The 23704-nt window shown below is 31.9% G+C and overlaps 1 protein-coding gene across 1 annotated transcript; it reads left to right on the forward strand.

Annotated features, from left to right (window-relative positions):
* Window positions 1-206: 206 nt before the first annotated feature.
* On the forward strand, window positions 207-23385 carry LOC127732231 (uncharacterized). The gene is made up of 12 exons (XM_052241312.1): window positions 207-244; window positions 3526-3619; window positions 4066-4245; window positions 6040-6158; window positions 9900-10020; window positions 11401-11526; window positions 14675-14881; window positions 15719-15838; window positions 16550-16618; window positions 17613-17648; window positions 22057-22135; window positions 23376-23385. The coding sequence occupies exons 2-12, from the start codon at window positions 3553-3555 to the stop codon at window positions 23383-23385; spliced, it is 1134 nt and encodes a 377-aa protein (XP_052097272.1). The 5' UTR covers window positions 207-244; window positions 3526-3552.
* Window positions 23386-23704: the final 319 nt, after the last annotated feature.

Raw genomic sequence — 23704 nt, forward strand, 5'->3', positions numbered from 1 at the left:
TTCAATCACTTATATGAGGTTTAACCCTATTCTCGCTTGGAAGATTTTATATCCTGGTTTATTTTTATAATTTTATAATTCATTCATTCATTTAATGTGTCCCTTTATATTATTCCATAAGGCTTAATGACCATTTATGAACTTTCGCTGTTTTGAAACAAAGTCTTTTCACTAGCAATAAGAAGTTTAATTTTTTTTATCAACAGAAGTAACGAAGTAAAAGAAGTAATATGTAAATGTACAGGTAAGAACGACATTGTTATGTATAGGTATTGTTTCATGTGACTTTAAAGATTGAGCATCTGGTACATCAAAAGCATAGGTAAACTCTCGTACTATGGACGATACGCAGTTTGTGCTCCTCTATTGGCTTGCATCATATTGTTTATTTCAAGTTAAGATACGGAGAGGAGTCTTTTAGGCTGATGTCACAATTGACGAAGAGGTCGTTGCTAAGACGAGTAGAACATGTATGTCAGCAACAGTACATATGACACACCCATTCCATAAACCAATTGCAAATCTTGGTTGTTTCTTCCATTTAGAGTCATTCGTTCATTGTGTGTAGCTTCTTTTAAGATATTAACGGTAGATCAATAAACAAAACCAGGATAGGAAAGACCAGCCATCAAATGTCGTATAAACTGGCATATGTTGAGGAAATGGACTCCAAATGCAGGACCTGCTGGGATTTTAATACATGGATATAGAAAGTCTATATTGGCCATGGGAATGGCATTATAAAATGTGTTTAAGGCGAAGTGTACGTAAATAACTACTCCACAGAATGTTTCTAAATTTCACAAATGGATTCTGCTTGTAAAAATACTCTAGGAAATAAAATAAAAAGAAGGGCTAATCGTTTTCGTTTTTGAGATACGGGCTGTTGAAATTAACTACATGATATGCCAAAAATGCATAGACAATATGGGGAAAAGCATGAAATTTGGCACGAATTTTTTTACATGATCATGATATTTTACTTTACTATTCCACAGATATTTTTCAAAAATGAACGATTGATTTAAAGAAAGTTCAAGCAACCGGGTTAGTTTTCAAGCTATATCCTGTGGAAGTTTAATCTTCAGCGGAAAATAAATTAATTCGGCGACGTTATTGATATCTACATTGACGTTGCCATGCACAACTTCTACGCTATACAATATATATATAAGTAACGCTAATACACTGCTGTGCTTTGGCATATTAAAAGTGCGAGTGTGTATCAGCCGTTCTGCTATTTAGTACTGATGTTTATTTGAAAGCGTATAACGTTCAATTAATTAGAAAATAAGCTAACTAATTTTTTAATGGATAATTTTACCGCCGAAAAAAGGCAAATCGGCATAATAAATGTATGAAAGAAAGTTACTGTCGGCTTCCAATCGTCAATATCAATCATTATAATTTCATCTTTACCAAATCAAACAGTTGTCCATACCGTTTTTGTAATGGTTGTTTTGTGCTGTTTTAACGAATCAAATATTAGATGTTACTGATCGAGATTTTATTTTGTCCCGTTGACGGAATAACCAACCTACATGTTTTAATTAGTTATAATATTCAATCAATATACAAAATCAAAAGTCATGTTCTGCATCTTTTAATCCTCACCGTTTCCGGTGCTACAAATTCGAGATATTGCTGGCAATCTAGTTTACATCTAAACCCATTTTGACTGGTTCACACACATGCACGTGACACAACTCATCAATTTATTTTCACCAAATTTCCTGTCTCGGTCGCTTGCTCTTTTCTTTAGCTGCATGGAAAAGCACAATGCAATATTTGCTGAATGAACTGAGTTGCAGTAACAAATGAAACTATTTATTACCAAAATTTGTTCCACATGCAACCCGCAAATAAAACTTTAACAAAATAGAACCTACCGATTATAGTTTTACTTCCCGTGCCACATATTTTATGCATCTTCAAGAGAGGTACACATAGACTTACCTTAAGATCTACTTACTAAGTGTAAATGCAAGGAGACTGTTCATAGTAGTGTAATGTTATACTAGTTAATATAGTGTAGTGCTTTATGAATTATTCCTATAATGAAAACGGATGGATTAATTATAATGCTTGTTGTATTTTGACATCGGCGATAGCGCATAATATGTTAAATTTAACAGTATTATTGTAGAGTTTATGAAATAAAGAAAATTGGTTTCTAAATTGAGAACAGATTAGAAGCAAACAAGTGTCAGATTTTTTCTTCAAACTCATAATCCTCAAAAAGAATCTACTTCAAACTTTCATTCGCTTTATGTACTTCTGAATTATGCACAAAAGCACATTAAAACAATTTTCCCTACCTATAATGATAAAGAGGAAATGTCATATTCTTTTTTTATCACCACCGTGTTAGTGTGTAGTTTCAGTTTCAACAATGATTCTAAAATTAGATCTAACTTTTCCGAAAAATTGCGAATGGAATAGAATTTTTTTTTTTTGCATTTTGAATACAGTGCTGAAGTTGAGTAACATAGTTTTTACTTATTCTAAGATAAATGTCAGGTTGAGGTTCTTGTTCGTTCTCAATTTTAATTGTCTATGTTGTTTTTTGAGGACGTACTCTGATGGTTCTTTTTTGTCGTCTTTGTTCATCGACTTGTAACTTATATGTTGCATTACTGTTCGATTACCACCTTAGTATCTTCATACTTTTTTATAAAAATATGAAATATGTGCTAAAACTTTCAATTGCATTTATATACTTAATACTCACCTTAATGTCTATATAAAAACGAACATGCCAACGTCCTTCTTGATAAACACACACACTCACATATTATCATGTCATTCACCGACAATTTTTTGCTAGTACTGTATGTATGTATTTCATATACAACTACGGTTTTTAAAAAAAAAAATTTTGCGGGGTCATTACCGTTGGAGTTGAACAAATATAGTACAAGCAAAAAGCAGAATTGTCCCAGGTTTGTTTGTTTATTGGGTGAAAATTTTTGTTTGAAGCATTTTCATTTTCTGACAATATAAACACAATTTTTATTTAGTACATGTAACCTATGTGATGAGTCTGAAACGGTAACAGAGATTAAGCTAACAATAAAATATTCAGATTTCTGATTGGAGTGATTCCGATCATTTCTTTGAAGTTTTGAGACAGCGCAGACATATTTGTTTGGACTCATGATAAACCACACGAAGTAATTTTTCGGTTGCGTACCTATTTTTCCTTTCTTGGAGTAAGGGAGATAAATTGCGTAACTAACGACGCACGTTTTTGAGCCCAAATTCCGCTAGCGTCGTGCAATTACGTACACTTCGCCTTTATAACTGACCCTTACAGTCAATTTCTTGCATTCCACTTCGAAAATTCTCTGCCATATTAAGTCAAAGGAGTTCAAAGTTGAAGTTCCCTCTTTCGTTGTAATGTTTTGTCCTCTTTTTAATTGACCATCTTGTTTAATGTATAACATCTCGCTTCTGACAGTCGCAGGCATAATCCAGCTAAACTGCTTCACTTGTTGGAACTAACAGATAGTTTTTGCATGACAGAGGACACTTTATGAAACAGGACGTATTATGAATATCCGACAACACACCTATCTGTGGATTGCATGTTTGTTGTTTTCCTGGAAATATGGACAAGGTGAGTCATGACGGAATTGTTTACTACATATTTAAATATATACAGTGTTGAAGTAGAATCCAATAAACATTTCACTCATTCAAACACTATCATTGTTGACCTGTGTTCCTATATACATAACGTTTCTTCGATTGTTTTTAATATAACTGGTTTCATATTTGAATGGCCGTATGTACATGCTATATGTTGCTTTTTACTCGTTTGTACTGAATGCCGTAAGGTTTATAAGTAATTAAAAGCTGCTAATAATTTATGTTTTTGTAATTGTTATTACCTTTTTGTCGGGTTATTGTTTGTTAGTCTAAAAATATTTGGTGATCAAATCTTTTTCTGTAAGTCCTTATATATGCTGCATGTTGATGTCATTCCTTCTTCGACAACAGGGTGTAATTGTCCCTATTTTTTTACATTTTATGCTTGTTTTCTTATATTAAAATGTATTCCAGTAATTGGATTGCAAACGAAAAGGAACACATGGAAAAAAGCGGTTTTAGATTGTTATGGGTATAACTACTCTTTGGAAAGCAATGTAAATGTTCTCAAAAAGTACTTGAGTAATCATACTGGAGTGGACAGTATTTGGGTTGGCGGTTTTGAAGCCTTACTTCCTTGGATTGAAATAAGAGGTAAGTGAAATATCTTGTTGCCAGTGCTTTTGGTTGTTTTATATTACACCGATTTTCAACTACTCAGTTACCATTCATTCAATTTTGTAAACTGTAGTAATTTAAGGTTTTGGGGGTAACAGTTAGCATGTGTTTTGTCTGAACATGGCCAATTACAGGACAATGCAAACATATACGTCATCACTAAGTAGGAAAACGATTGGTTTGTTTTTCCTATAGTGCATATATTGTCTATATTAAACAAAGAATTTTGCCTAAAAAAGCCTTGTCCTTTGCATAATGTTTTGTCAAGAGTATGTATTTACTAGTAAAATAATTTTAGCTATTTTGATCTTAACATCATCTACCTTTTAAATGAGGTTCAGAACAAAAATCTGATTACGACATCGCAAGCGGCCGGGATAGGGGCAAATTGTTTTAGTGTTTTCAATTGGTAGAGTAATCGTTCGTGTGAGCTGACAAATAAAAAATGGCGGATTCCGGTGCTCTTAATTTGAAAGAACACATTCGAAATAGTTAATAAAGATAGTGGATACATAAGTCGATGATACTGTTTTCAATGAAAACTGAAAAGAACGGAACACGAGAAATTCACAAATTAACCTCTGTTGCACGATTTCAGTTGCAAACTGGTTCGAATGTTCCTTTTGACCTCGATACTGAACACATATATTTTTCGTCATGATTATATTGTGGTAGTTAAAAATTTGAAAATAACCGTTGTTAAAAGTTGAAATGAAGATTACGTCCAAACATTAGGTAAACGCCGACCGCGTTAGACAGGTGACTGCGGAAAAGAGTTAAATTATATAGAGAAAACGTTTGGGAGGGTTTAAAAGTTACCGTAAGAGACAGGTGACTGTAGAAACGAGATTTGACTATAATTGACTGCGTTTAATTCAGTACTGTACAGACCATTCGCTTGCAGTCAATTCAGTAATGTTCATTAGCTTTTAATACAATTCAGTATGTTGTTGATCTGTACAGGTAAATAACAACTATTGAACAGTCTGAACATAGACTGAACTGATCTTACCGCAGTGGACAAGTCTAAATATAGACCAAAAAGCTGAAATGGAAATAATAATTTACTGTTTAGTCTTTAAAGAGCTGTTCAGATCAATGACGGTTTCAGACTAAAATTCATTCACTTGAGGTTGATTTTGTGCCATGAATGAATACACAAAATCCCTCCTTTTTCTTTCATAAAAACTATCTAGCTATACATATATCTGTGTCTATAGTATTTTTATATAAAGGGTAAATATGTATGATTCTACTATCATACATTTTTTATATAAAAATATTGTACAAATTTCATAAAAGAAAATAATGAAGGTTTACTTGGGTTAGCTGCCATAATAATACCCAGAATTAACGGTCCTACAAACAAATATTAACAATACATTTTAATAGGCCAAACTTTTTGTCACATTAAATTTTAAAATTAAGGAAAATATCTCCTTCGTGCATCACTGTTTGTCATAGTTTTGTTGATCATAACTTCAACGTTTGGTTTTTTTTTCTTATATTGTGATTCTAGCATAACGGAATATACATTACTTGGCGAAATGCCTATATGATGCAGTAAAATTGATATCGTTTATTGTATTATTTGTAGTTTTATTTTCTATATTTGATCAAGAAATGTGTTGAAGAAACTGTTGTAATTAAAAAAACGTTCCAATCAGCCACAGTTTGCTAAAAAATGTTGTGTTACAAAGAAACACATCTGCGAAGAAGCCGTTTCCATATGTCTGGTGTTTGTTTATAATCTTTTTCTTTTAATTGAAGGTTGTTATAGTATACCACTTACATGTAACAGCTTAGAAAGAGATGAGATGGTTGCTAAAAATTCGGCCTTGTGTCAACTTAAATGCATGAAAAGACAATATTTTGCTTTTAACCAAAAAGTAAGATTACCAGTCATAGATTATAACTCCTAGCAAGGATCAGCTTAAATTTCTCTATAGATCCGTAGAACAGTTACCAAGGAGAACATTCTAAATACTCATTAGTCTGTTCTATGTTCCTTTGAAATTTCAACCAAAGATGAACAACTAGATCTTTCTTCGCTGTATTAGATATCCAACGTACAGGAGTGTCCTTATATTAAACATTAAATTTCTGGGACATCCAAGTGCTCCACGACACCTCTTTCGATATTATTAGTATAAATCGAAGTTTTAGTGAAACGACCTACCATGTACTGCAGGGTGGTACTCTACATGTATGTGTACATTACACATTTCCAGATATCTGTTAGAGTACATCCAAACGAAATTTCTTTTCTCTTGCAAATGTATTAAACTATTTGCCGTTTCTATCCCTTACACAAGTATTCCCAATTTCAAATAGAAGACAAATTGAAAACAATTGGTCCTGCTTTGTTTACTTGGTTTAAAAAAAAAGAATAGTCATTGTAGATAACGGTATCTTGCCTTAAGGAGGGATATATCGTACTTTGTAAAAATACTCTTATTCAAACACTTTTTTTTCTAAAACTGACATCGATATGCTTGATTTTATGATTTACAAAATATTCGTTACGTTTGGAAGACGTGTTTTACAACCAACAATCGGCATTTTCGTGGGTACCAACTGTGTGGATGTATTCATATTTAGCAAACCTCATACTGGAGCTTCTACAAAGGAATGAAAAGAAGCTAACATTATCCTTTAACTGTACATTCCGCTAAACAAAAGGTTTTTCTCACTCTAAATAATTCAAAGTGTGTGACTATGTTGAACGCATCAAGGCTGATACCCAGTTGAAATTAAACAAAAGAAATGGAACTCTTTATTAGAGAAGGTAAAGAAAGCCAAGTTGGTATATTTGAATTGTTTACTTCTATTTTAATGGGCTTTAAACATGTTAAAATTTTAATGTAGGTGCATAGTTTAGGATTTTAGGCATCTCATATACGTGTTTGACTTTTAAAATATGTATTGAGCTTCGAGATATTTGTAAACTTTAAAAACTCACAGTACTAACAAAATGAGTGACATACCTTTCTAATAAGTCATAACAACATCAACAGAGTAGGTGTGTTTGAATATCAAATTTTTACTAGATATACTTGACAACAGACTTTATCTGTGGATCTTTTTTGTGCATAACTCCACAAAAATTCAATTTTTGTGTGTGTTATCTAGGATAATTAGTCTTCAAACTCTTTTTTAGTCTGCCCTTCCACGAAATATTGCAAACAAAAATTTTCAATGTGTTTGAACTTTCAAAAATTCCCCCTGACAACCGACAAGACAATAACTTAAAGTTTACTAAAGGCATAAAAGTACATTAAATAATGCTTGATAGCTAGTAGATACATTTGTGTTTTAAAATACAACTGCCATATAAGAATCATAATGATACTATGTGAATAAATTTACCGGTTTTCAAAAGCTAAATTGGCAGCGCAACTACTGTGGCTTCCATTTCTACGTTTGAAAACATAAGGTGACGTAATGGGTAGATAATTTTGACGAAGTAGATTCCTGACTGCATCTATCCAATCGAACTTGAAATAAAGAATATTTGATTTATTTATTCAAAAATAATTTTCATACTTTTGTTGTCCTTTTACAGGTTTATGTTATTTATCAACGTTTTTTTTCAATAGCTTCTAATGAAGTCTTTTTTTGTCTTTCTATCTTTACAGTTTCTACTGTCATGTTATATAACAAACCCTTGTTAGTTAATTAGTATATTTTTTTTCTTTCCTACAAAATGTATATCAAAGTTTAATTTTAAATATCCTAATAAGGATAATTAAACAATAATTTTGTTATCTTTAAACATGTTAAACTTTCTTACTAGCATGATAAGGGGAGATATCGGGCTAGTTTTATCTATTTCAATATTTTTACAATTTATAAAATACAAAATAAGGTTGCTTTCATATGTTCAGTTGATCACGGAAAGACACGAATCGGGTATTCGTATTGCCAAATTTCACGTTTCTATAAATAAACCACTCATAGATGTTTTCTAGCCTTGCATGTTTGTGAATATATGGTGGCATTAAGCATTTCATTCATGAATTTCTGCAACTGAACACGTTCTCCAAATGTCAGATAACATCATGATGTCGATGTGTAATCACGCGTTACAATATATAAATCCTAACTGTGAGAAAAATCGATATGAATATTTTGTACATGGTTGACAACAAATTTGTTAAATAAATAAATCTTAAAATTATGTAACAGAACATATAAAAACATGTTCACGGTTTTACAAATATTGAGATATAAAGATTAAAGTTTGATTCCAATAAATTCCTGTCAGGTTTAATCGAACGGCTATCTGTTGGACATACAATATATGTATTATGACAGATCATCTTCGCGGGCTATGTTTAATCGATGCATATAACATATCAGAATATTATATCTTTTTAAACGACAAAAGACGAACAATGTATTTACTTGTCTAGGGATTTGTATAGTGAGACTTATTTTATCAATTCTTGATTGTGTAGATACAAATAACATAAAATATGTATCATTGTCCTTGTTTACTGACCGTTATGTTTTGTTCTTCTTCCAAACATTACTGTATATTACAATATCTAGCGTATAACCGTAGAAGAGAGACAAAAGATAACAAAGGGACATTTAAACTCATAGTTTAACTGTTAATTAAAAAAACAAAAGTTTGAAAATGAAGGGGAAAGAAATAAAGAAACTTAAACACAAACGTGCGTCGTTTATACTGTTTGAAAATATTATTAATAATCAGCATACCATGTTATATTTGCTTTTTATGTATTTTTCAATTTCCGACAGACATATGAATTAGAATGAATGGCGATTTTAATCAAATTATTTTAATTTTCTTCATTAAAGACAATGCATTACTTTACATGTATCTATCCACTATGGATACTAAAATATCTCTATAGTGAAATGAGAAGGTTCGATAAGGCCCTAAAATGGCCCTTTTTTTAGCTAAAATTTATTGACCAATATTACAATGAATCATAGCTAATACAATGACTAAATAGGCAATATGTCTTTTTGTTGAAAATGTACATACTTGCAGTCTTTTCATGATGTCATCAATAGCACTAATGTTTATTTTCCACGAACAAATCAATGAAAACGGGAAATTTCTATTGATGTTAGGACAGGAAACATAGAGTACATACGTCGACAAAAAAGATCTTTTACAAAAATGTTTGTTATGATATTTAATATGTCTAACTTGAATATTTAGTTTCTCGACGCCTGCGTTTTATGTTCCCTAGGCCTAAATTGGGTTGAAATCCGACCGATTAAATCAAATTTTGCAAAAATCTCTATTTTTGACCTATTTTGGATGTAAATATTACCGTTTTGAAATAAAACTTTGACAAAAATAGTTCTATCAATATTTCTCACATGTCTTTTAATCAACTCAAAACATGTTTTAATTTGAAACATTGAACTTAATAGTCGGGGCCATATATGGCCCTTTCCGAACTTACTCCTTAAAATATTTTCAAGGAATAACAGATTGACTTACGACCTTCCAGCAGGTATTGCATAGGCAATACCACAGCAGGTGTTAATTACACTCTGACAACTGCCGGGAAAGTTCGACATCTTGTCGGATAAAGAGATCTATAGTTATAAAACTGCAAATGTACTGTGATTTATATATATTTCAGAATGAGAGATGTGTGTGTTTTGATGAACATGAAGCAATGAAGCAAGAGAGTGACAAGGCAAATTTATGTCAAGAATGTAAACACCAAAGAGATTGTGATTTATATGCTGTTGTATACAAAGGTTTGTTTTTAGAGCTTGTCTTTTCTACCGAATCTTAACGAAAGCTTAGATATGTTGAAGAACAAAGACACTTAAACTTCTCCAACACAAATAACACAAATTATTACTATGATTTCTCAGTGAAGTAAAAACCGATAATTCACAGGTAAAATTATTCTGATAAGCTTACTCCTCTGACGTTGTAAAACAATGGGTGTTGCCAAGACGATGTCGACGGCGTTTCATCAAAACAATTGCGAATGCTTAAAAAAAGATATAGTAACTGTGCCTTCCATTTTCTAAATTATTTCCGTTTAGTAGTCCATTGTAAATGTAATAAAACGAATAAGTAATTCGATACTTAAAATATCCAAAAGTATTATAAAATATATGATCGTGACCGAACAACACGGTTTATCAACTCATGCACTACGCCAATTTATGAATGATTGTGTTGTTCGGTCTCTCGTTGAATACTTTTTTTATATTTGAATTTTTTGAATAGCTTTTCTAAAGATATATTGAATTTAAGATACTGTCGTCAATTAAATACTATTTAATTTAGCCATGCAATTTGAATTGTAAGAAAGTTTGTAATTGAAATGTGTTTATACGTAGATTTTTTGCGCAAAAATGACCATTCAAACCGTAACATTTACTTTTGGATGAGTCTAGGAATATCAAAAAGGCATCAATTTTTTCGTTTCCTATTCAATTTGTTTCTATTCGTAGCCTGTAACTTAATCGCACAACAACCACAGTAGTAAAACCAAAAAAGTTAAAATATCATAACACTTACTACTGATGCAAATTGAATTTCATAAATTTCTTAAATGTCCGTCGTCTCAAACCGCCTTGATATGTATTTATTTAAACTAGTCTGTCAGTGTATGATTAATCATTTTAAAAGGAGAGGCGATAGATATTAAAGGAAAACTCTTCAAATTATACCACACAAAGGCGTATCAGTAAACGTCGGATATAATTTTCTATTGGAATAATTAGTCGACGTGTCAAAGGTTAACTTGACCCATACATATATAAAATATACTTTCTTCATTGTATAAACCACTAAAACATGTTTACATTATTGCAATACAATGTCTGATATACAATTACTGTCACAGTAACAGATAAACATCGTTGAAAACAAAACATGTAACATAAACGCATTGTACATTTGTTGTAAAGATCGTCGTCTTTCCGCTATTTGAAGGCATTCAACACAATGTATTTGCGTGTATTATACTTTGGAATATACCGAAATTTCAGATGTTACTTTCTTCTTCCTACCTTTTCATTTTGAATCTTTTAAAAACAGGTTGGAAATTATGTATGCATATTCATTTAAACGATTATTTAAATAACAACCTGATATATGTATTTTTTTCAAATCTCTAGTTTTTCATGGACAAATTAGTGTAGGGGGATATCACCATGACTGCCTCTCGTATGAATGCAACTCTGAAGGTGCAGATCCAACATTTAATAAGAACAGATGTTCAGCATATTGCTTACCTTATTGTCGTGAGTATATTACATAATGAAAGAAACAATGAATGCTCAAACTCAGATGTGTAAGCGACATAAGACAATTTAGTTCAAAGTCATACATTTGTGTCAATATTGATGAAAAGATCAAGTTCTGAAGCAGAGCTGCCAGTTTCGGTAACATCCTTCATCTCAAGTTTACTTGTGAATATGAGATGCAAGCACTCACTGCACATCATCCATATATCTAATGGTGAAATTAATGAACTTTGCAAGACGTTTTTTCTTTTTCTTTTGTCTTTGAGAAGGTATGGTGAGAATATTCCTTGATATAAGTACGAAAACAAGTCGAACACACGTAAGGGTACACAATTAGTAGCAATTAAAATACCAACTGTGTGTTGATATATCAATCCAACAAACTAAACAAGTATGTTGTCGATCAAAATGTTTAAATTTGATGTAATCATCATCGGTGTTTTTTTCTTTTTGAAATCAGTGCGGTTCTTCACGAGGTAAGATTGTTCATGACTTTAAATAAGAAATGTGTATCTACGAACACCATTTAGTACAAAAAGCTCTATTAAATGATGCGACGTATTCGTTTTTTTTTTTCAATTGAGCATGAAGAATAGTAGTGAAGAAAGTAGAAAAATCTAAAGTTTTGATATTAATGCAATATAGTAAAGATTTGATTGAAGATTTAGCAGAATATTCTTTGAATTTTAAAGAATCCGTATCTGGTTGACACTGCCGTTTTAATATACTTCATCACAACATTTATGAAGGCCATCTTCACCCATAGACAGAATGGCGATAAGAAATTTAGAAAGGTGTTTAGTTGAACATCTTGACGACCAATATAAAACGTGCATGTGAGTCTTTAAATCATGTATTCAATATAACGGTTAAATATTGATATTAGTGTGTCTATCATAGTTTCTTGATAATAATTTGAAATTAGAATGTCAACATGTCACTTGGAATAATTGATTGATTGAAAATGTGCATACAAGATAATCTAAACTCTTAACGCGTACTTAATGATTTCTCGCGAGAGACAATCACTTTTAACGGAGCAAAGTCAAATTTCTGTAATTTTCAGATTGAGCTACAATCGTTCCTAAAGATATGAAAGTTAAATAAAGGAACAGTTCCAACTCAACTTTTGTTTGATTAAACATTTCCTAACTCTTTAAGAATATCTGTCATCAAGCACGGCTGCTACAGTCATTAACGATATGAAAAGTTTAGCAACAAACGCGATGACAAATGCTTACAATCTTATGGAGAAGGTTTTATCTAAAACACTTGATTTAAGAATGCCTATATAACTCTTAAAATGGTTGGTGGATGATATGGTTCGCTTTAAAACATATCCAATACCGATACGTGAAAAGCAAATTAAAAAAAAAGAACTTCAAATTCAGTAACAATCTTCATTCAGAATTGTAATTGAAGAACACAAATTTACTTCAAATCTGTATGTCACGGTGACTTAAATATAAAATCGGATATTTTCACTTATTGCTGACCAAATGTGTTTAGGTCTATGATGCAGTTAATCATTTCATTTTACTTAGCACTAGCAGCTGTGTAATGACATAAAGTACTAAGTTAATATAAAAATTTTTTAGCGAACGTTATATAAAAGATAACTGTTTACAATTATCCGCTCAATGACCGCCACTGAAGAACTATAGCACGTATAATTTGTATACACATTTTAATTTTTCGACATGTGCTACTATTTTATGACAACCATCAGACATATTTGACATGTTTGATATGTGCTATTTATTATTTAGTTTTCTGTGTTGGGTTAGTATCTGTCCGTCCTTACTTATTTGTTTCTTTATACAGTCATTTTCAGTCTGAACGGCTATTGTATGTCGAAATGCTATGTAAAATGTGTGACAGAAAATGTTGTCTTGTTGAGTGTGTAAGATTTTCAATTTTGTTTTATTTATCTACTTCTTATAATATTTTTTTTTGGCTGACAATAACTTCAGTACTTTTCCGATATGTTGTATTCAGATTATCCAAAACTTGTATCTTTCAGTATGTACAGTACAACCTGTTGTGTATAGATAAATAATACGAGGCAGGTGTTACCTGTGAAAGGGGACGAAGTCAGCAAACATTTAGAATATTTTACAATATCCCATTAACAGCAGATTTATATAAACAAACCTTTATGTTAAAAAATTCCCAGCTGAATTTCTGGTAACTGAATAATGGAAACGTATCCGATGTTGGTCGTTTTATTAGGAATTTTATATATGACGTCATTTTCTTACTGTTATTGGGGACTACATCCCCATAAAAGTTATTGAATGTTCTAAAAGAGAACTTGATATATCTTATTTTATCGATGGTAAAGTGTCCAAACATCATTGAAGGGACTACTGTAGATAGGTCTGGATGGAGTAGGCCCGGTAAGACCCCTTTTTGGTCCCAAAATAAAGCATTTTTACAAATTTGTTTAACATTTACAATATTTGGAAAGTAGAATACTTTTGTTACATTAATATCGACCGTTTTTTGACAATACAATGCACATGCATCAGGTACTATCAGGTTTTTGTCAAAAATGGAAGTAGCAGCACTTGTGTTCAATCTCAGTATTTGAATATATGTTGTATTTGATGATTAAAAATAACAAATATAAAGGTTAAGACTAAACACGAATACGGTCATTTATATTTTAAACAAAAACCATCTGAAAAGTTATGTTTTATGGCATATTTGATAGATTTTTTTTTTATATTTAAGCTTGAATTTGAGCGTGTTTAATGACAAAATCAGTCCAAATATTTTACATAAACTAATTGAATCGACTGAACATGCTGAAGTAGAACACTCAATTTGTTTTTAAATGTCAAAAATCTTTCATCAGATGTACTTCAAACTTTAGGCCAAAATTAGCCCTTACCGGACCTTCTCTTTTATCTAAACAACTTGTGATGTTTTACTTTAGTTTGCAGTCTACCAATGAATCATGTTGCGCTTTTAATTTGTTTCGTTTTCCTCCTCATGTTTTATTCTATTACGAAGACAATTGTACACTCGAAATGTAAATAGAATTACCATGATTTTTTAAATTATAAATTTGACCACATTTAATAGATCTCCTTACTACAGGCAAATATTTCTACATGTCATTCTTCCTTAAAATATTTAGGGGATGGGCAAAGAGCTGTAAATGATGATTATCTACAGTTCTCCAAATATCGCATTACTTGTGAGGAAGAACATTTCACTTATCCACTACTTCATTCTGGGAATCCAGTTAAACTCTGTGATGTATCAAAATCCTTTCGACCAGGAATATGCATTTGGGTTGGTGTTTACAGACAGAGACTGGACATGGACAATTTAGATAAAACAGGTAAAAGATCATGAGAAACAGAGCACTGACGCGTTCAAGATTCTATGATGAAATCATGTCACTTACTCGCAAAACATGAATGTTTAAATATGATTTGCAAGAACAAGTACAAAAGTTATGATGAAAGGCCTTCTGGCTATAGCTATATATAGAATTCTATATTACTGTGCAGAAATATTGTATCATGTATTAATTTTAAAGCAAAAAAATAAAACAAAATATAATTAAAGAAATTTGACGAAGTCACTATAAATTATTATGATAATCTTCAATTTTCAATATGCATTTTTTTTCAATAGGTGATGTGTTCACCACTACTGGTTGACTATTATAATACTCAAGGGTATTACTTAACAAAAAGTCAGTTCTTAAATTCTGATCGTATTTCCCTCTTTGACATTGAATACACCAATACAAAAATGATACTCCATAAATACGTCTTGAAAGTAATATATACTCTACTCTACTCTAAATGTCCAGTATTCACTACCACTGCGTCAGTACTACTTCTAGTGGACTGAATTCCCTGTGAATTATATTTTTGCATGTTTAGCCAATGGTAAAGTTCTGGCCATATTTAAAGGATGCTGTATTACAATATATTTGTTAATTTTCCGTTTTCATCTTTGTAGTCAACAATGACCTATTAACCATATATTGAACACAGCTCGGCGTACTTACATTAGTTATATAAAAACTAAATTTGGCGACAAATTTCGAACTGTACATTTTACTCTGCAACTGGTTAGGTTATTATCACAATATATCGATACAAACTTTTAATGAGCGATTTATTGATCCATGCGTCTTGATAAACTACTTCTATTTGTTTTGTAGTCCTTCAAAACTTCAACAACATTGCGAAGTACATTTTACATTGCAAATCTTTATCAATGAATGGTGGATTGGTGAGAACCAAAAATTGCAGCGATAAACTTCATTACAAATGTACTCAAGGTAAACATACTGAAAGGATATAACACACACCAATACATGTCAAGTATGGCTGTCATTCAGTATTTAAGAATATAATTAAACTGAATATTTATATTTTCTGTATGTGTCATTTGACAGACATGCATTTCTTTCTATTCTGGTTTACTTTTGTCTGTCAAATTTGCAATTGACTTGCAATACTTATAAATTAATCTATGCATTTATAGTTTCTTAACCGATCTTCTTGGGGACTAATATTGTGTTTCGATTATGAACGTTTTTCAGTTTTACAGCTCAAACCAGTTATGTAAAGTCATTTCGTACCTGGCACAAACGTTTAGTTTACACACGTTTTCAACCTACGTAGAGTTTGGCTTGGACATTTCTCGTTGTTGATTCAGCAAAAGAAATAACTCAATTATCTAATACTATAATAAGTAAATTTTTTTAAATAATCCTGAAACTGAATCAGCATACCTTCTGCAACAATTGTTTAATAACGACATGTTTAATGATTAAGTGTGACTTTTTAATTGTCTAAAAATTCCAAAAGCATGCAGAAATGAGAAAGAATAATTCATCTGAAACGGGTTTTCACCTTTCTTCGTAACTTAATGTTTCAATGTATTACGTGTGAAGTTTTCAATGACAAACTCAATTAATATTTTAACTTGTGTGTATTATTCAAAGATTTACAGACTTTTTATATGTTTTATTCTATAATTTATACAGACATTCCCATGGATTTTCAAAAGGATCTAATCTATAATTCTACTACAACACCTGTTTGTCGTTCGAAAGGTAAGACAAGTACATTGCAGTAGTCTTTAATAAATGATACATTTATATTGTAATCGTTTGTTGTCCATCGTCCGCAGACCTTTTCATTTCTGTAATCAGACAGCAAGTTAAGATAATATATTATCCACAAATTTGCTGCCATTATAGTACAAACATCTGTTTACAGAAGACTTAAATCGCAATGATAGATATTATAATCGACACAATCAAATGTAGAAGCAATGTTGGATTATAAAAGACATTTTTCAAGAAAGATTATTCGTTCTTATATATATATATATATATATATACAAGTCTAAATTGGAAACAACGTTCAAACCTATGATTGCATTGGATAAAAACCGCAATTTTTATACGTGTGCATGCAAAACAAATATATATATATATATATCAATCAATATTGCACTTTTTTAAAACTTAAATATTCGGTGACATCATTTAGAAATTCGCATGGCGTAAGATATAACAGAAAAATGGAATAATTGACTTTTATATCGATACTGAGTGCTCATGGATCGAATGTTGAGTAATGATGGGTTGTTGCTTACATGATAGATATTGAACAAAGTGTGATTTATTGTAAAGCTGAAGTTTAATTTTCAATGTTTTCTGGACCTCATCATCATTTGTCTTACGTCATAGAATAAAAATGTGAAAATGTTCACCTTCTCATCCATTAGCTCGTTTTGTTTTCTTTGGTTTTACATCACCAAATGTAACATATCACAATTTGTTCTTTAGTTGTCCTTGAACAGCACGACAGATGAAGCAGAGACTGCTTTGTCATTCGGAGTGTTTGGGTTCAGTGCCGCCTTTGATGAGGATTGTTTGCTCAATCTTTGGCTTTCAATTGTGTTTTGGTAATTTGTGTTGGTCTCATCGATTATGTTCTTGTTTTCAATGGCGTAGTAGTATTTCCTCACGACTTGTGATTTATGATTGGTCCCTCGATTTGCTCATCTTTTTGTTATAATTTCGTGTATTTTACTTGCAGACTCTGGCATAGGAGAAACAGACAACCAGAGCTCAGGTAAAATGTCAATATTAAGAAATAATATGAATAATTAAAAGAAAGTAACATATCCATAAAGGTTTGTATATCCTTAATATAATTTTTATTACAAATAATGTATATTTTGACGATCTTCTCTGTTGATATAAATAAGGAGATGTGGTTTGATATAAAACAATTTAATCGAGAAAACTGGCGGTCTAATTTATAACTAAACAATTTACGACAAACAAATATGACAGACATAAACCAACGACAACCACTAACCTACAGGCTCCTGACTTCGGACAGGCACATAAAAAATGTGGCGGGGTTAAACATGTTTGTGAGCGCTCAACCCTCCCCTAACCTTGGACAGTCGTGTTACAGCACAACATCAGAACAAACTATAAAAATGGGTTGGACAGGGCTTAATTCATCAGATTTATACAAAGCAGATAGACATCTTATAAAAACACTGACCAGACGTGGCAGGGTATTTATACATCTCAAACAAGAAAAAATACTCAAAGTACTGATCTAGTTTGTTTGGATGTGTGTGTTTTTTTTTTTTTTAATGGTGTGGTGTATACATTCATGACAGAAAATCCCTATACGTCGATGATAGAATTTAAATAATCAGAGCAACAACATTTATATTGATGTTCTTCATTATTAAGTCACAATCAGGCCTTCATCATTGAGCAAAAACTCACACTTTACTACTAGGTCAAGACGGTTCCTAGCACGGTTTTGAGATGAATGATTGGCTAGATGTCGCGCGAAGAAATAGAAAAAAAAATATAAGCATGTCTTTCTTTGGAAATTGTCTCTTACGTATTATGTTGTATGCGTGAAGTATGTCAGTATACATCATACGGGAGATTCATTCTCGAAGAGCAATTGTTCCGCTTTAGAATATCATCTCGTTGAATCATTAGTTTTTAGGAGATGATATGGATCGCAACAATATCATTAAAATTGAAATAAAAGATACAGTTACAATACGGACTAGTGCATTACTTGATTATTTAATCATAGTCGTATGCTATCAAGAGGGTTTGCTTCTACTATGAAATAGGTTTGCACAGACTAATATATCCTATTTTTGTACTAAAAAATCTGTCTTTCTTCTTCTCGCTTATTATTGGTCTCAAAATGCGACTTAGTTTTGGAGTTTTACATGTCTTAATAACCATTGAACCTATCAAGGTAAAACAGTGACTTCTTAAACTAGGATGACATCGGGCACATTGTTTATCAGAAAGATATCAGACTTTGATTTACTAGTAGTTTTGTTTCAGAAAATGTTTTCTGACACCTTTGGAATAGTTTCTGACAGTTTTAGTCTAAAAACAGTTCTGGACAGTTATACCCCAGAAAAAGTTTGGACAGTTTTAACATAAAACAGGTTTGGATAGTTCTAACCAAATTTGATAAATCGGCTAAGAAGCCAAATCAAGGATACAAACACAATCTGAGGGAATCGCCTGAACTCCTAAAAGAGCGAAACCGGATGCGTCGACAATGAAAGCGTTTTCTGCTATGCATGCATCATTCGCCATGCGAATCTCAACTTAGTCAAAATGAAATAATCTGGAATAGGACACAATCTATAAAATTAAAGATGAAACGACTATTCAAGTGCCGATTAGTATTAAAACATAAGCATAAACAAAGAAACAAATTAAAACCACCAGGAAAAACACAAAACTTAAAAAAAGTAGTAGACTGGGTTACACAAACACAAAATAACTTTGTTCATGGTATTGGATAGTTCTCAAATTCCCTGAGAGCAAGCTCAGAGTCATTAACCTGCTAATGAAAAAAATTATGCCGTCTAAATAAATATAGGTTCTCATGCACGTGCGTCTTATAAAAAAAAAGTCATGAACAGTAAGGTAATAAATGATCGTGTGTAAATACGAAACGACGTAATTTAACAACATGAGTGTCATTTGAGTCTTTAACAATAGGTCTATAAAGCCAAGGAGGCAGATATGAAATAAAAATAGCATTTCATAATTACGTGCGTCCAAAGCATTTTTGCTGGATTTATATCACATGGAGCGCCCAAACCAAAACATTGGAAAGCACATGATACATGGAAATCTTAAGGGTTATAATACCGACAGGGACCCTAAATGATAAATGTACATGTAGCTAAATCTATGTACGGCCTACTTTGCATGAGGAGGTACAAAAACTTTTAAATCTAAAAGTTATATGAACAAAGTTATCGTCAGAAGCTGAATCACACATCACTAGTATATTTCATTTCTGAAACAAACATAAGCATTGATACGTTTTATCAAGCAAAAAAGTAATGGCTTAAATCATTTCTATGAAAGTCCAATTTACATTGGGATTTTTAAAAATATATTAAGGAAAAGGGATTTTTAAGCACTGCATAAAACAAATTAAACCGAGATATACCAAAAGACCATATTATTAAATATGACAACATGATTGTTAAGTAGTGTCGTATAAAAGAGGGGCGAAAGATACCAGAGGGACAGTCAAACTCATAGATCGAAAATAAACTGACAACGCCATGGCTAAAAAATAAAAAGACAAACAGACAAATGGTATAAATGGTAAATATGTCATACATATAAACTGTTAATCATAACGAAGGCAAACTGACATTCCTTATATTGCATCTTATTCATTTTTTCTTGAGAGTTGTTTCATTGTCAAGAAATGGTAAATACCACTTTCGACAAAGGCTTTGTTCACAGTTTTGCATAACGACTTCATTAGTTTAAAGAGCATACCCAGAAGGACCGAAACATGTCTAGTTGAACATTAACGATATACGTATATAAAACGAAACTCATATAAGTATGATTTCAATTGAGGAGAATACCGTTAAAAAAACGCAGAGTTCGAAAAGTTTTCTTTTCATTATTTTTTTTCCAATAAAACAGACAACACAATGGCAAAAACAACAAATTACTGAAAACAAAACTGAAGATTGAACACGAACTGCACCAAATACCAAGGATTAAGGCATGTGCTTCAAAAGAGGAAGCAATTCCTGTATCAGACTTTACAGCCGACTATATGGTGTGGATTTTCTCTCATTGTTGAAGGCCGTACGGTTGCTTATAATAACCGCATTTGACTTTGAACTTTAGTGGATAGTTGTCTCATTGGCAATCATACCACATCTCCCTATTTTTATATTGTTGCCATTTGCATATCTTGATTCGAGGACAAATCACACCGCTGACTTGATGATGAAGAAAAGAGATCGAATCAGTAAATACGACAACTGAAACAATGTCTGTGGTTCCAAATATTCCATAACAGTCAATCGCAAGATAATGGCGTCCATAAAACCTTAATTTGTTTGTTTGGACTAAAGTGTGTTTTTTGCAAATTATGACTTGTTCTTTCCTAAAACAATGTATATGTATCATAAGTAGGTCATTCTTATGTTTAGAACAAAACTCTTTTATATATAGTTTCACATTCAGAACATTGGTGTTTATGGTGAAAAATCATATGTATTTTTTTACAATTGCACGTGAAGAGCAAGTTAGCGTGCAAGATATCTAATAGATCTTTGGAGTGTATTTGTTTGCACAGATTTGTCACACTGTCCTTAGGGCAGATAGATTCACAGGTACTATAGATACCCGTCTTAATTGGGGACAAAGTGAAAGCTAGTAGGTGTAAAAAAATTTCGGGAACATTTTGAAGACGAACAAACATAAGAACGCTATTGTATTATTGGTATCCAGTTAAGTTGTTAAGATTTCAAATAAGCGTTCTTCAAGCATATGATTTTCAGGATTTCCTCTCAAGCAATTATGGATGGAGTTTTTGTTTATGTTTTCGAAGTGACTTGCCATGCATAACTCCTCATTTAGTAGCTTAAAGTTATGGAATACAGTAGAGTGAAGGAAGATCAAAATTATCTTAATCTCTGGTTCAAATAACAAGCTTAAAAGAGGTCTGTTTGGGGTCTTTTCTGTATGCAAAACAAAATTTGTATAGTTGACTAGCAACATTTGAGCCTTTAGAATAGATGTAACATCATTGCTCATTGACCAATTTAGTTTTTAACAGTTTAACCTGCTTAGGCAGAGTATTTGCGTTTTATATCTATGATTGGTTCACCAAGAAAAATAATACGTCTCACTTACAAACCAAAAAAAGATAGGATACTATGTATTCTCTATTCTCACTTTTTTTTGGGGGGGGGTAAAATTACTGTCATTGTTGTATTATTGCAATGCAACTACAAGGATCAACACTAGGGGATTATAGTTTATCTAATCATAAGAAACTAGTATCTCTTTTAAAGATACACAGACTCAAATTCCTATTTGCGTCATCTAAAAGTACCACAATTCCCTTTTGGAAAAAAAAATCAATTACGAGTTTTTTTTACATTTTATTGTACTGCTATGCTTATAAGAAATATATTTTAATGTAGGTATAATTGCTGGAACCTTAACGTCTACTTTTGTGATAGTAGTTGCAGTAGTTGTAATTGTGATTATTTATAGGAGAAGGTATGTATCATTTGTTAATTAATAGTTTGGCGAACACAATTATAACCCATGATGAATTTATCTAGTTCACTTATAATTGCTACAATGTCTTGCTGTTTGTTTGGTTTTTTTTTGTATGTTTTTGTATTTTGTATTTGAAGGGAACGTAAAAAAAATCTAATAAATATTGTGTATGACCAAACAAATACAATAAATTGTTTGCTAGAAAATAATTTGCAATTGCATTAATTTTAATGGCCTATATGCATCGGGGATCGTCGGGCCTAGTCTAGTGGTCTTAGTAGTCGAATGCTGTCAACACTGTGGTTGTAAATTCGAATCCAAAACGTTACAAGTGCGCTCGACTCAAATCATAATTGACAAGAATTGTTAGGTTTCCAACCGAAAGTCGGTGGTTTTCTCCGGACACTCCGGCTTCATCTGCCAATTGAAACTTACCGCATGAAAATGCACAATAGTGCTGAAAGTTGCGTTAAACATCAATCAATCAATCAATCAGTATAATCATGGTTCACTTAGAAAAAAAAAGATATGTCAATGTTACCAGAGTGCCTACCATGGTTACATATGAAAACAACACATCACTCCGCTATGTCTTTTATGGTGATATATGAGCATTATGAAATGCCACCAATAAACAAATGTAAAATATTCAATAAATAAGAAGATGTGGTATGAGTGCCAGTGAGACAACTCTCCATCCAAGTCACAATTTTTAAAAGTAAACCATTATAGGTCAAGTACGGTTTTCAACACGGAGCCTTGGCTCACACCGAACAGCAAGCTATAAAGGGCCCCAAAAATGACTAGTGTACAACCATTTAAACGGGAAAACCAACGGTCTAATCTGTATACAAAACTTGAAAGGAGAAACACTTATGCACAGATAACAAACATGGACTATTAATCAAATGTTAAAGGTCTGTATTATATCGTTGCAATGTGAATTTATCATTTCATTATTTCAGATTAATGTCTAAAACGCCGAAAATTAATGAAAAACGCAGCAAAGGAGATGTACTTAAGAATAATGTTTGTGCACATGAAAGGAATTCATACTGTCAGTATCATGAAACAGATGTAACATTAGGTCCATACTCGTTTGCAAAGCCGCTATCAGATACTAATTTACGTAGAGAAAAAGCAGCAGAAGTTGAAAATGAATATTCAAGGATTGTTTCTGCCGTTTTCGATGCATCCAATCATACTGAGAAAACAAATAATTGTATTGCAAATCCAGGATACAATGATGTTCAAATAAAAAATAACAAAACAAATCAAATCGGCTATCAACAAAATTCAAATTCCTTAACAGACGAAATGAGATCTGATGACTATTGCCTGGCAAAACCAATATCAAACCCAGGTGAAATGGACCCTTACACAGATAACGCAGACTACGACCATTTAAGAAATGTAAAGAATCGGGAAGATAACACCGTGAAAGTGTATGACCATGTTCCGATCATAATTGATTCAGATGTCACTTATGACCATTCAACGATTCATATCTGTAAATCAGAATCTGACAATTATGATCACTTCGATGTTAAAAACTAACGAAGGTTT

The sequence above is a fragment of the Mytilus californianus genome, unplaced genomic scaffold, assembly GCF_021869535.1.
Source record: "Mytilus californianus isolate M0D057914Y unplaced genomic scaffold, xbMytCali1.0.p SCAF_22, whole genome shotgun sequence".
NCBI classification, from domain to species: Eukaryota; Metazoa; Mollusca; class Bivalvia; order Mytilida; family Mytilidae; genus Mytilus; species Mytilus californianus.

What these genes read in the sequence shown, in the direction of transcription:
- LOC127732231 (XM_052241312.1), top strand. Translation starts at nt 3,553, where the DNA reads ATGAATATCCGACAACACACCTATCTGTGGATTGCATGTTTGTTGTTT. An exon ending in ATATGCTGTTGTATACAAAG is followed by an intron (nt 10,021 to 11,400) that starts GTTTGTTTTTAG and finishes TCAAATCTCTAG; the next exon opens with TTTTTCATGGACAAATTAGT. An exon ending in ATATTGCTTACCTTATTGTC is followed by an intron (nt 11,527 to 14,674) that starts GTGAGTATATTA and finishes TAAAATATTTAG; the next exon opens with GGGATGGGCAAAGAGCTGTA.